This window comes from Anopheles gambiae, chromosome 3 (genome assembly GCF_943734735.2).
Source record: "Anopheles gambiae chromosome 3, idAnoGambNW_F1_1, whole genome shotgun sequence".
Taxonomy (NCBI): domain Eukaryota; kingdom Metazoa; phylum Arthropoda; class Insecta; order Diptera; family Culicidae; genus Anopheles; species Anopheles gambiae.
In genome coordinates this window covers 18,737,711-18,749,775 of record NC_064602.1, presented here as the reverse complement: position 1 = coordinate 18,749,775, position 12,065 = coordinate 18,737,711, and the positions used below count along the sequence as shown (strand labels likewise).

At 49.9% G+C, this 12,065-nt stretch overlaps 3 protein-coding genes across 22 annotated transcripts; 1 reads left to right on the top strand and 2 right to left on the bottom strand.

Moving 5' to 3' along the window:
* Nucleotides 1-35: 35 nt before the first annotated feature.
* LOC1279796 (iron-sulfur protein NUBPL) lies at nucleotides 36-1,068 on the top strand. The gene is made up of 2 exons (XM_319573.5): nucleotides 36-462; nucleotides 529-1,068. Exons 1-2 carry the CDS (start codon nucleotides 98-100, stop codon nucleotides 1,064-1,066), a joined length of 903 nt encoding a protein of 300 aa, XP_319573.5. The 5' UTR covers nucleotides 36-97; the 3' UTR covers nucleotides 1,067-1,068.
* LOC133393983 (deoxynucleotidyltransferase terminal-interacting protein 2) lies at nucleotides 1,037-2,656 on the bottom strand. Its single transcript, XM_061661750.1, has 3 exons — nucleotides 2,385-2,656; nucleotides 2,012-2,313; nucleotides 1,037-1,459 (listed from the first exon to the last, which is right to left on the bottom strand). The coding sequence occupies exons 1-3, from the start codon at nucleotides 2,566-2,568 to the stop codon at nucleotides 1,076-1,078; spliced, it is 870 nt and encodes a 289-aa protein (XP_061517734.1). The 5' UTR covers nucleotides 2,569-2,656; the 3' UTR covers nucleotides 1,037-1,075.
* A 163-nt stretch (nucleotides 2,657-2,819) lies between these two features.
* Nucleotides 2,820-11,795, bottom strand: LOC1279795 (zinc finger protein 184). Of its 20 annotated transcripts, none has more exons than XM_061661745.1 (12): nucleotides 11,064-11,410; nucleotides 8,014-8,375; nucleotides 7,592-7,762; nucleotides 7,400-7,525; nucleotides 6,970-7,327; nucleotides 6,723-6,893; nucleotides 6,623-6,665; nucleotides 6,275-6,460; nucleotides 6,111-6,201; nucleotides 5,013-5,147; nucleotides 4,829-4,928; nucleotides 2,820-4,720 (listed from the first exon to the last, which is right to left on the bottom strand). In XM_061661745.1, exons 2-12 carry the CDS (start codon nucleotides 8,200-8,202, stop codon nucleotides 4,584-4,586), a joined length of 1,707 nt encoding a protein of 568 aa, XP_061517729.1. In that variant the 5' UTR covers nucleotides 8,203-8,375; nucleotides 11,064-11,410; the 3' UTR covers nucleotides 2,820-4,583. The 20 variants fall into 20 exon arrangements, with proteins under 20 accessions (XP_061517729.1, XP_061517732.1, XP_061517731.1 ...); XM_061661748.1 differs by lacking the exon at nucleotides 11,064-11,410 and adding an exon at nucleotides 10,313-10,532 and having other exon boundaries at nucleotides 8,050-8,375; XM_061661747.1 differs by lacking the exon at nucleotides 11,064-11,410 and adding an exon at nucleotides 10,313-10,526.
* Between the last annotated feature and the right edge of the window lie 270 nt (nucleotides 11,796-12,065).

The following is a 12,065-nucleotide window of genomic DNA, read 5'->3' as shown; positions in this document are numbered from 1 at the left end:
CTCTTCGCGCGATGTAAACAAACGCCGCTGCCCAGGTCGCGGTGAACGTTACGAAACGGACACACGGCAAAGCAGCCGTAGTCGCATTACTACCATCATGTTGAAAAGTGTATCGCGTTTATTTGCGCAATCTAGTAAGCGATGCGTTCGTTTGGCAACACGCACGCTCGCCTCCAAACCGGACCAGCGGCAGGCGGAGTTAATGGCTAGGAGCTTACCGAAACGGATGCCTCTACCGGGTGTGCAGCACATAGTGGTGGTTTCGTCGGGGAAGGGTGGCGTCGGTAAGACCACCACGGCGGTAAATCTGGCCGTCACGCTGGCCCGACACGGCAAAGCGGTCGGACTGCTCGATGGGGACATCTTCGGCCCATCCGTGCCGAGGATGATGAACGTGAGCGAAGCGCCGCTGGTGGATGAACAAAACATGATGGTTCCGTTGCTGAATTTCGGTGTCAAATGGTGAGTAGAATATGCGGTAATTTGTGTTTATCATTTGTAATTTTACATTGTTGTATTGTTTTTTAGCTTATCGATGGGTTTGCTGGTGGATACAGGTCCGGTAGTGTGGCGCGGACCGCTGGTAATGTCCGCCATCCAGCGGCTACTGAAAGGTGCTGCCTGGGGCCCGTTGGACATTCTCATCGTGGACACACCGCCGGGCACGGGCGACGTTCATCTGTCGCTCAGCCAGAATGTCCCGATCGATGGGGTGGTGCTGGTCAGTTCGCCTCAAGCGGCCGCTCTAGACATCACCAAGAAGGGTGCGCAAATGTACCGAACGCTACAGGTGCCGCTGATAGGGCTGGTGGAAAACATGAGCCACGTGGTGTGCGACAAATGCTCCAATCGGATCGAGTTTGCCGACAACCTCATCGACCAGTACGTGCAGGAGCTGTCCGTGGAAGTGCTGGCCCGCGTTCCGATCGAGAAGGATGTGATGCGGTGCAGTGATGCCGGCACGCCGGTTTGTCTGAAATTTCCCGACTCCCTGCTGGCCCAAGCGTACGATACGATCGCAACGAAAGTGATGGACTTTTTAGCAACTAAACAGCAAAACCCGTAAAAGCCTACTTTATTTCCTCTTGCCCTTCTTCTTCTCCTTCTTCATTTTCATGACCGCTTTGTGGTAGGCTTTCTTCTTCTGCCGCTCGAGCGCTTCCGCGTACTTGCGCTTGTTGTACTTCTGGAACTCGGCGTCGGCCAGCAGCTCGTCAACGAGCGATTTCGACTTAAGCTTCTTCATGCCGCGCTCGTTGAAATGATCCAGTGGGGAGTCGATAATTTTGCCAATCTCGAAGTATTTGGGCTGCTTGCGTTTGTCCAGCCGCTTGAAGGACTGCTTTGGATCCAGCACGGAGCGCATCTTCATCAGCGTCAGCTCGTTCTGCAGCTCCGGGGTGATTTCCGGTGCGGCCAGTCCGTACCAACCCTTGCCCTTGGTCTTTTTGCGTTCCAGCTGTAATTATGGGGGTAAAAAAAGGTGTCTCAATTGTTGGATTCTAAATGGTAAGTTGTTGAATGGACTATAGTTGCATCAGATTACTAAAGAAGGCATCAATCGGTGCCGAGATTGTGCAGCAACTTAACCAGACCCGTATCCATTTGAAAAAAAAACCCAACTTAAAAAAACATTTCCTGTTGGATCGCAGCAATCGGGACACATTGTTTATGCTCTTTCAACGATGTGTTGTTTCTCTGTGCTGTCGATCCGAACGAGTCAGATCGAAGCAATCGCAAGCCGCATCGGAATGGGACAGATTAAGCTTCGAAACGGCACGCGTACAATTTCCCATCGGCCTTACGACGGCATGCAAAAGCTGCAGAATCGACTAGAATCGAGTTCATACCATCAAGATTACAATGGGTGGGCGCTGTTGCTGGATACGGGTTGAGTCTAGGTAAGCGAAACTGAACATCTTCGAGCGAACCAATTCAGCTGTCGAATATTTCATCAGTGGGACATACACAAGCTGCTGCTTTTCCTCCCCACAAGCAAACGCATCCTTACCCTGTTTAACTTCCGTATTGCAGTGTCCGACATGGCCAACCGGGCAATATTCTCCTTCTTCTCAATGGCCGGCGTGAGGACGGCACTCTTCATCTCTTCCTGAACGTTCGTGCGGATCGGCTGAATTCCGGGACCGCCTTTTTTCTGCTTGGAAGGCCCAGCTTGCTGCGCTGTATCGTCGGCAGTTTGCGATACCGCTTTCCCACCACCATTGCTTTTGCGTTTCCGTGAAACAAAATGCACGTCGGCAACATCGTCTTTGTTCAGGATGTTCGCGATGCTTTCGCCCGGTGGTGGAAGTCCTGAAATGGAAAGCACATTTATACTTTCGCATCGGGAAAGATCCCCCATCGCTTCTTTCTCCTTCACCTACCTGCGTAGTCGTCGTCGTCGTCATCGCTTTCCTCCGGTGCCGTGCTGTGTAACTTCGTCTCTTCGGCGGGCACCCGGCCATCTAATGCGCTAATGGACGATTTGGGAAGACGCGGGATGGAGCCTAAAGCGAAGCTACGGCTTCCGCTGGTGTCGCCGGCCGTGTCGATCACGAAAAGATCCATTTTGTTGAACAGCAATGGCGATCCGGGCGTTCGAGCGCGGGTACCACAATCGCACAACAAAACACTGTTCGCCGTCTGTCATTCGCACGTGAACGGGCGCTGTCAAACTTCGGGAAACATCGCCATATCATCGCGTTGGGTTTCATTTGAATTTTGACAGTTGTGACGGTTGGGGAGAAAATTCTAATTTTATTTTAGCGAGTTTCAAACAAATCCTTCTTGGGACGAAAATGATAAGCTTCAACTTCAAATTAAACGATAAAAATTACCTTTACAGTTTATTAACTACTTTCAATGTTCTTTAAATTATTTATTTTCCGTAATCGCGCATGTATTCAGAACTTCTCAGTGTGTGTTTTCCTTTTTCTTCATTAATCAATGTTGAAATTAAATTCTACCTTTCTTCTCCCTCCGGCTTGATGTAACCGGCGTATTTGCTGTGGATCATGTGTGAGCTGTACTTTATACTGTTCTTTTTTTTACAACGGTGATAATTAGAATGTAATGGTGCGCCGCCCGGTAAAGGCCGCATGCATATGACGATTTGAATTGTAACATTTAAAACTGTCTATTTACAGGTAGATGCTTCTTTTAATCGATGCTGCTCCATCGAGAGCAGTGCAATCTAATGGCTAACGACCAAAGACGATCAAACGGTAAAGAAACATCTCTTTTTTTTCAGTTCCCGTTCGTTTTCCGCGGAGTTAGCTTTAGGAAGCCTTTACTGGGTTATACTTTCCTTTCCCAAAAATCGTTTTTTTTTACTCAATACACTAAAAGAGCATCGCAGTCGGGAGAATTTTACACTGGCATTAGGGAGGGGGGGAAAGGACATGGGAGTGCCGATATTCGGTCAACGGGGAGTGTGTTGTTGTACGATTCTCCCGTGTTTCCTGTGTAAGGAGCATTGAAAGAACCCACTCCACACTTATAATGTAGGCTTATGATAATGGCCACACACAACGTTGCAATAAAACGGACCAATCTGCTTCCTTTGTAAATGGTTTTTGGCACAACCGTTGTCAGAAGGTTGGCCTCGACCTGTGTGACACCTGCGCATTTGCCCATTGGCTTCCCACGGAGAGTGTACGGTAGCGTTCAAGTGTTTGCTGCTAATTGAATTGCGTTCAATTCGAGCTTTTTTCAAGGTGGTGTATGTCGCTTAGATAGCAGAGTACGAATTAAACATGAAACTAATTACTACAATCATAATAATAAACGGCTAATGCAAATGAAATGCACCTATACTTAGAGTTTGTCGTTAAGTTAATACGCTCTAACCATCTATCGGTGTTTCGCTTTCCTCTGCACTTCGTATCGTCCCGTAGTTACAAAGGTTCGCCCTATCATTTTCGTTAAACTTGTGCATGCCCGCTTCATGCTTCGACTATTATTCGGCATTGTATATGTAGATGGTACATACAAAAAACGCAACGATTTGAATCAGCACCAATGCGATCTTTCATATTGCAATCGAAAAAAATAGAAAGTTGGGCACAATTATTAGACAAAGCTGCTTGTGTGTGTGTAAATTTTAACAAAAAGTTGCCAATTTACATAATCAAAATGTTTAACCATCCCTTACTGGACTAGTAAAAGGGAAAAATGTAATAAATTTAATCCACGGTGCACGGTTTTGTTGGGGGATATCATCAGGGTGAAGAAACGAAAAGGAAACTCGAATACAAAATTAACAAAGTGCAGCGCCATAGAGCAATCAACTGTCCTAATTCAACTACACCTACATATATATAGAGCTTCCTCCCCCCCTTCTTTCTTATCGATAAGTAATGCATTTTTACAAACACACCAGAGCAACTGCACCCGTTCAGTGTGTATTACTAACTTTTCTACCTCACTATTAAACCTCCTGCATCGGGTCAAACTGCTAAAAAAATGCACTCTCTCGCTCTCTCGTTCTCTCACACTGTTTACGCGACTAACTTAAACTTACGCTCACGGCACACGCGCTTAAAGGCGCGAGAAATTTCGGTTGCCCCGTGTTTGCACACACTCTACATTCCGGTTATGATCACCTCGCGCGGTTTCTCCTCCATTTCGATAATTTCCTCCTTGTGCACCACCTGCTGCGTGACGACCTGTGCCGTTTGCTGCTGCTGCTGCTGGTTCTGATGGAGCGGCGTAGTTTGACCTGTGGAAGGGAGCAAAATTGGGGGCAAAAAATAAAATATTAGACATCTCTTCTCTGCGGGAGACATTCCCGGGAGTCAGCATTCAATTGAGGCCAACCGTGGCGTACCATATTTCTCGTGAATGCCACGATGCCTCTTCAGCGCGAACCGATCGGCAAACGCCGCTGAACAGATGTCACACTTGAATGGTTTCAAACCGGAGTGCACCTGTGGAAGGAATGGGAAGGAACAAGATCGGTTAATTTGAGCTCCCAAGATACTCTCTTGCTAATGATTTAATACATTGCATACCTTTTCGTGATTCTTGAGATGCGCAGCCTGACTGAACGCGGACTGGCAGCGGTTACATTTGTACGGTTTTTCGCCGGTGTGGATGCGCCGATGGTTCCAGAGCGTTGCGTGACGGGCGAATCCTTTGTCACAGACCTGTGTTAAATACGATGAAACAAAGTATTAATAACCATCACATAGCTATTACAGTAGGTGACCGCTAACTGAGAGGTAAACAAGCTCCAGTTAACGAACAATGTTCGCTAACTGGAGTGACGTTTCTATGGATTGATTGTTTCGATTGGCGTTGACTGGAATAAACATACCAAACATTTTTTCATTTATGTTGATATAGAGTATAGTAATTCGTGTAACAACATAAATTAATAGCAAACGTAGGCAAGAGACTAGTGATGGGTAAAGTTGGCCAAAATCCGGAGTCGACTCCGATCCGACTCCGATATATTCGGAATCGACTCCGGAAGGTAGGTCCGCGCTGCAATATCCGGAGTCGTCCGGAGTCGCCCGGAGTCGGAGTCGTCCGGAGTCGTTCGGAGTCGTCGGAGTCTTTCGGAGTCGTCCGGAGTCGTCCGGAGTCGGAGTCGTCCGGAGTCGTTTGGAGTCGTTCGGAGTCGTCCGGACTCGTTCGGAGTCGTTCGGAGTCGTTTGAAGTCATCCGGAGTCGTTCGGAATCGGAGTCATCCAGAGTCGTCCGGAGTCGTTCGGAGTCGTTCGGAGTCGTTCGACTCCAGACGACTCCAGACGACTCCGGACGATTCCGGGCGACTCCGAACGACTCCGACACGAGGCGGATCTAGTGGTTCCATTTTGCCGAAATCGGAATCGAACTAACAATAGTCAGAGTCGGATCGGAGTCGTGGGTGCGCTCCATACAGCACATCACTACAAGAGACCCTAAATTTGTTTGAAAAATGCATATTTGCGACAAATTTCTCTTCATGAGATTCCGGATGTTTCATGTTTTGACGTTTAAGTGTTCGTTAACTGAGAATCACTCCAGTTAGCGAACCTCCAGTTAAAAAGCACTCCAGTTAAAACACATGCAGTTAGCGGTCACCTACTGTACCACGATTAAGAAGCTCCTTTCGCGCTACTTACCTCACAAACGTATGGCTTTTCGCCGCTGTGAGTTCGCTCGTGGTTCTTCAGATGTGGCGACTGGGAGAATTGCATGCCACAGGTGCCGCACCTTTAAAGAAAAATGCACAAAATATCCCCGTCAATACTTCCATATCATTCTTTAAATGCGTCCCTTCACTCACTTGTACGGTTTTTCGCCGGTATGGATGCGCATATGGTTCTTCAAGTAGACGGCCTTGGCGAACGCTATACCACACACGTTACACTTGTAGTTCTTTTCGCCCGTGTGCAGCTTCTTGTGCGACCAGAGGCTGGAGTAGCGCGAGAACCGCCCTCCGCACGTGTTGCAGGTGAATGGTTTTTCCGGCCTAAAAGAGGGAAAAGAGCAAAAAAACCGGGCAACCCAAAAAGGCGTCGCCGCCCCTCGACGTGTTAGTAATTGTGGTGCCCCTACAAAGCGGTGTGCGCGCATCTGCCACTCGCGTGGGAGAGTTACGTGAACCGAGCGCAAACAAAAAAGGAATACCCACTGTTGATGCATGGACGATTGGATCAGCTTCTTCTGGCCTCCAACTATAATTACACCAGAACCGTTACATTTGTTACATTTTGTGACAGTTGCTAAATTACGTTTTTTAACCGGATGCGCATTCTGCTGCGGTACGAGCGCGTGCTCCGCCTTGATCGGATGCATCTGTCCCGGCATCAGCGAGTCCATCGACGAGTTGCTGTTGGAGGCGTTCGGGATTTCGCCGATCTCGAACTTGATGTCACCGTCGGGCGCGACGAAGATTTGGGTCGCTGTGGGGAGGAGAAAGATGGGAATTAATTGGTTTTTGCTACCAAAAACCGCTTTTGCCCCCTTCGGAGTACTTACTACTTCTCGAGACAGGCTGGGCGCCATCGTTGCTGATGCAGGTTTCGCACCGGATCAGCTTCGGGCCCTTTCGCTTCGGGTTGCTGTGGATGGGCCCGTTGCACGAGATGCACTTCTGCGATTTGTCCGCCTTGGTGGTGTGTGTTGTCACCTGTTGCTGTTGCTGCTGCTGCGCTTGCTGTTGCGCTTGCTGCTGCGCTTGCTGCTGCGCTTGCTGTTGCGCTTGAGCTTGAGCCTGCGCTTGGGCTTGCTGTTGCTGCTGCTGCTGCTGTTGCTGCTGCTGTTGCTGCTCCTGGGCGTGCTGCAGCTGCTGCTGCTGCGGTGCCGGGTCGAGCGCTTCCGTGGCGACAATCTGAATCTGACCAAGGTTTTGACCCGTTTCTGAGATGAGATTTTGTGCCTGGACTAAATTCTGCGCTTGCGTTACTACCGTAATGGCATCCGATGTCGTTTCCCCATCCTGGTTGTGGGTGCGCTTGTGATGGTTCAGCAGGGTGAGATGGTTGAACATCAAACCGCACACATCGCACTTGAAGCTGATGTTGGATATGGTGTTCTGGAAATTTTGGGCGGGGGAAGCATTAGCGAATTATGTTGCAAGCGAGCGGCCAAAACCACTTACCGTGATGGGTTTGTTCACGACCAGCTGTCTGCCATCGACCGTGATCCCGGTGACGCCGTTCGGGATCGGCATCTGGTTGACCAGGGCACAGTTGGCGTACCCGAACGGCTGCAGGTACTGTACCGTTTTGGAGTCATCGGACAGCTGCGCCAGATTCACGGTGCTCAACGCCTACAAATGGCACCGAGAGAGAGAGAAGAGAGAACAAAATGCATCATATTAGTTCGGTTACGGTGTCCCCTTGCGGTCGTCGCCGCTGCCGCCGCCGCCGCCGCCATCGTCCCCGGTTTTACAAAAGGGGGGAGGGGGATTCCGAACAACAACAAGCAAGCAAACGAGACGAGTACGGTATAGAAGAAAAATGCTATTTGCCAAACGTCTTTGTTTTTCGTTTTGTGTGTTTCTGCTGCCACCCTTTTTACCTGGGACGTTGGCGTTAGCTTTTGTATCATATTCACATTAGCGTAGAACGTCGAAAACTCCGGCGCCTGCTGGTTCGTCTTTTGGCCCTCCAGCTTGGTGCCCTTGTTGATGTCGGTGGCGGTCGCGGTCTGATACTGGATGCCGATTGGGGTGCCCGTTGCCGTTTGGATGTTGTTGGCGGTGAACATTGCTTGCGCGTGGCCCACGACGACCCACGACTGCTCCTCGCCCTGCTTGCTTGCTGCGCTGTCGACGAACTGTTTTCCTCACAGGCGACTGTTTTCAAATACTGCTGCTAGGGATGATGATGATGATGATGAGGGGCCCGTGAGCATAATTTCACGGCACACGATTAAAGCGTCTGCAAAAATAAGGCGAGAACATAGACAATTAGTAAGTGACGAGGTCAATTTTAGTGGAAAACACACTAACAACTCCTAACATCTTAATCTTATCCCATGTTCCACGTCAATTGCTATCATAGGGGATCTTTACTAGTCTCAAAGCTTCCCATACCCTTCGCTTTTCATGTGACGACCCGTAATTAGCACACATTTCGTCGGCCAACGGCGTTTGTAGTGGGTGAATTACTTTCCAGCCAAACATTGGACACACCAACGTGATTCGTGATCTCTCGAAAAAATTGAAAGTTGGTTGGAGCGCGTTAGTGGCAGCATATCCCTTGCAGCAAACACCTTGAGAACGTTCGTTCGTTCGTGATGGTGGTGGATACGATTTCACCTTGTACGACCCCCGCTCCGTTACCCGTGAAATCATCACCGGTTCGAGAGGGTGTGCAATGCAATGCGGAGCACATAGCGCAGGGTGAATTTTTAGTGAATGTAAAGTTGGAATATTTACCAATCTGCGTTTTTCTGTTACTTCAATTTTTTAGAGCAAATTGCCTCTCACTTCGTGCCGTTTCTTTGAAAGTTTGTCTTCACGATATCCTTCGAAGACAAAAAAATGCATTTTTGTTCTGTGAGGTACATCACAGCATACCAAGATGCACCCGCCGCATCACAGTAGCAACCAATAGTGGGGAGAAGAAGAAAAAAAAACAATTGTAAATAAACCGCGAACCAGCAACCGCTGCGCCAGTGACGTTTGCGGTACAACATCGCACCGCGTTTTGTTGCGTGAGATGGATATTTTTTTCCTCTCGCACGCACACCGCATACGCATCCACGACAACCGCACGCACGTTTTTTCGGTCCGTTTTCTTGCGTTTAACAGTCAACCCCCGCTCGCTCCTAGAAAGGGAAGAAGCATCGCAATTTATATGTTTTGTCTGCCAAATAAATTTGCCCCTCATAAAACAGGAAGAGGAGGAGAGAGCACATGGAAAGGCACAGGTTGAGCGTGCGTGTGCAGTATGATAGATGTCTTTTTCCAACTGCACTTGGCGGAGGTGGATTAGGGAGGGAGAGGGAGTGAGCGAAAAAAAAAGCCCCGTAAACTCCCGCATACCACACAATCGGGGGATGAAAATGCAGCGCACATCCCATCATCCGTCCGTTCACCCACTGCACAGAAAGAAAACCACCAGAGGAGAGAAGCACTGGGCCAGGGAGAAGGAAAAAAACGCGGACCGAGGTGCGTAAAAGAAGGACGGCGCACGCGTGAGCAGCACCACACCACATCACTCCCGCGCTATAGCCTACTTTGTCTACTTGGAAACAGAGAGGCAGCAGAAAAAAGATCCGTTCGAGCGAAGGAGACTGCACCAAAGCAAGTGCGCCCGCGCATCGGTGTGTGCGTGTGCAAGGAAGGAGAGACAGGGCACAGCCTCGTTCCGACCGTGCAAACTCGCACACACACACGCACACACAGTCGCTCTGACGGGCGTCCCCGTCTCTGTATTGTCACACAGCGCTCCGTTTGTATTCGTTCCTTCCCTTTTCTTTGCCAAAGTGCTTTTTCTTTGAAAGTCGAGACAAAAGTAGAACGTTTCGCGCGCGCTTCCCAAATCGTTGTTTCACAAGAGTGACCGCGCACACACACACACGTCACAATAATAACACGGTCCCGCTTTTGCGGTCGCTGTTTTTTTGGTGGACCGATGAGGATTTGGGCAGGGCGGGGAAGAGGAGGTTCAGAAAATGCTTTCACGCCGTTCCGTTTTCCGACGGCAAGGCAAACAGAATGCGTCGAGCTGCTGCACTTGAAACACGCACGGCATCGCTCCATCATGGGCAATATATATGTATATATGGGCAGCTTTCTAGCTGCTTTCTCTACTCCCAACGCACACACACGGCTTGGTATTACGGCGTCACCTCTTATGGGCATTCCTACCTACACACGAAAGCACAGGCGTGTCCCAACAGCACACTGGCAAGCACGGTAAATTGTGATTTTCAACACAGAATAAAAGGACTAAATGATACTCGAAATGCCGAAAAAACCCTTTTTTTTCAAGCACACTGTCAAATCTTCACACTAAGCGACTGCTACTGCTGCTGCTGCTGCTTGTGCTGCTCACAGTGTGTGTCGCGCGCGCGTGCGGCCATTTGCTAACTCGCTCTCTCGCGGCTTTGTACGGGTGTATGTTGTTCGCACACGCACACCAGCGTAGCGTTCCCGTTTCATTCCAACTTTTTCCGTTCGCTCGTCTCGCGCTGCGCGTCACTTGCCCCGTGTGCACACGTGTATGAGTGCGTCTCTCTCGCTTGGTCGTACTGGGCTGCTCTGCTGCCGCATCATCGCATCAGCGCGCGTTCCACGGAGACGGAGAGCGAGAGAGAGAGAGAGAGAAAGGTGTTTCGGAATGGGGCAAAATCTGTGACGAAATATAGCTCCACCAGTACTGCCACTCAATACCCTTTCTGAAGTGCGGGAGGTGGAACTCTTTTAACCACATATTTCATCCCAATAGTTCGATAGTTTGATCACACATTACACCGTCAAGCGTTGAAAGGTGATCGATTTTTTTTCTTTACTATTGTGAAAAATGCCCTCATTTGCCCCCTCTCTCAATCATACTACTGCAATGATTGAGCCTGTATAGGGGGGCTTTCGGAGAGCGTTGTTCCCGTGACGCGCGTACCTTTTTTTCTGTTACTCTGCCCCCGTGGCTTGGCCGAATGTTGGGCGTCCGTGTGTCCGCCACCGCCAAGACAAATCACACACACAGAAATGTACGCGCGGCGTCGTCCTCCGGCGGGTCCGGAAATTGTGTCCGTTTCACGTAGAAAATCCCAAAACACACAGCACAACACCGCACACACAACAGACAAGCGGTGTGGCACACGGTTCTTTTGTCTCACTTTAATATGGCGGCGCAGTGGTTCGCAACTGTTCCGAACGGTGTGCAAAGAAGCAAGCAGGACGCGCACTACACGACCAGCACACATGAGAGGGAAAACGCGTTTGGCTTGCTCGTTTTGCTCCCTTCGCTTGTGCAGGGCGATGTACGCTCGAAAGTACGCGAGCGAGAGAGCGCACGCAAGACAGAGAGCGTACTGGTTTCGGCCGGAGAGAGAGAACGAAATGCTGCCGCGCTGCTGGTGTTAGCTGCGTGTTAGTGTGCGTGACGGGGGGGTGCTTTGAACACAATTCGTTTGCGGGTAGGAGACGGCACCACACGGGACGGGTATGTGTGGCCGCTTTGGGCAGAGATCCCGTTGAAGAACGGGAAATTGTGTAGGGACGCGGGGCGCGGAATCTGTGTGGCACCGGCAGAGGGAGAAGGCTAGATCGGTGGTGGTGTTGGTGGCGTTGCGCTATTTGTTGCTCGCGAGTGTGAGAAGCAGCACAAACGAAAAAAAACTCCGCACCGAAAAATGGTGAGCGCTGAGCGTGGAAAAGAGAACGCGCTGCTGTTTGCGAGAGAGCGACAGGGGCAGCGGGAACGACGAGCGTTCTCTCCCGTTCTTGTTCGCCCGATGCGCCGCTGTTCAATTCGCCCCAAGTGACGGGGCGAAATGATTTGAAATGTCGGTTGGCAACGGACAAGACGGCATCACTTGCAGGTAGCGCGCGAGAAGCACAGTACCTAAATTAAGTAAAATGAAAGGTAGAAGTCAAAAATCTACGTTTCGTTTGCGGT

What these genes read in the sequence shown, in the direction of transcription:
- LOC1279796 (XM_319573.5), top strand. Translation starts at nt 98, where the DNA reads ATGTTGAAAAGTGTATCGCGTTTATTTGCGCAATCTAGTAAGCGATGC. An exon ending in CTGAATTTCGGTGTCAAATG is followed by an intron (nt 463 to 528) that starts GTGAGTAGAATA and finishes ATTGTTTTTTAG; the next exon opens with CTTATCGATGGGTTTGCTGG.
- LOC133393983 (XM_061661750.1), bottom strand. Translation starts at nt 2,568, where the DNA reads ATGGATCTTTTCGTGATCGACACGGCCGGCGACACCAGCGGAAGCCGT. An exon ending in CGACGACGACGACTACGCAG is followed by an intron (nt 2,314 to 2,384) that starts GTAGGTGAAGGA and finishes TTTCCATTTCAG; the next exon opens with GACTTCCACCACCGGGCGAA. An exon ending in CAATACGGAAGTTAAACAGG is followed by an intron (nt 1,460 to 2,011) that starts GTAAGGATGCGT and finishes CCATAATTACAG; the next exon opens with CTGGAACGCAAAAAGACCAA.
- LOC1279795 (XM_061661728.1), bottom strand. Translation starts at nt 8,202, where the DNA reads ATGTTCACCGCCAACAACATCCAAACGGCAACGGGCACCCCAATCGGC. An exon ending in ATCTCAAGAATCACGAAAAG is followed by an intron (nt 4,929 to 5,012) that starts GTATGCAATGTA and finishes TTCCTTCCACAG; the next exon opens with GTGCACTCCGGTTTGAAACC. An exon ending in TGGCATTCACGAGAAATATG is followed by an intron (nt 4,721 to 4,828) that starts GTACGCCACGGT and finishes TCCCTTCCACAG; the next exon opens with GTCAAACTACGCCGCTCCAT.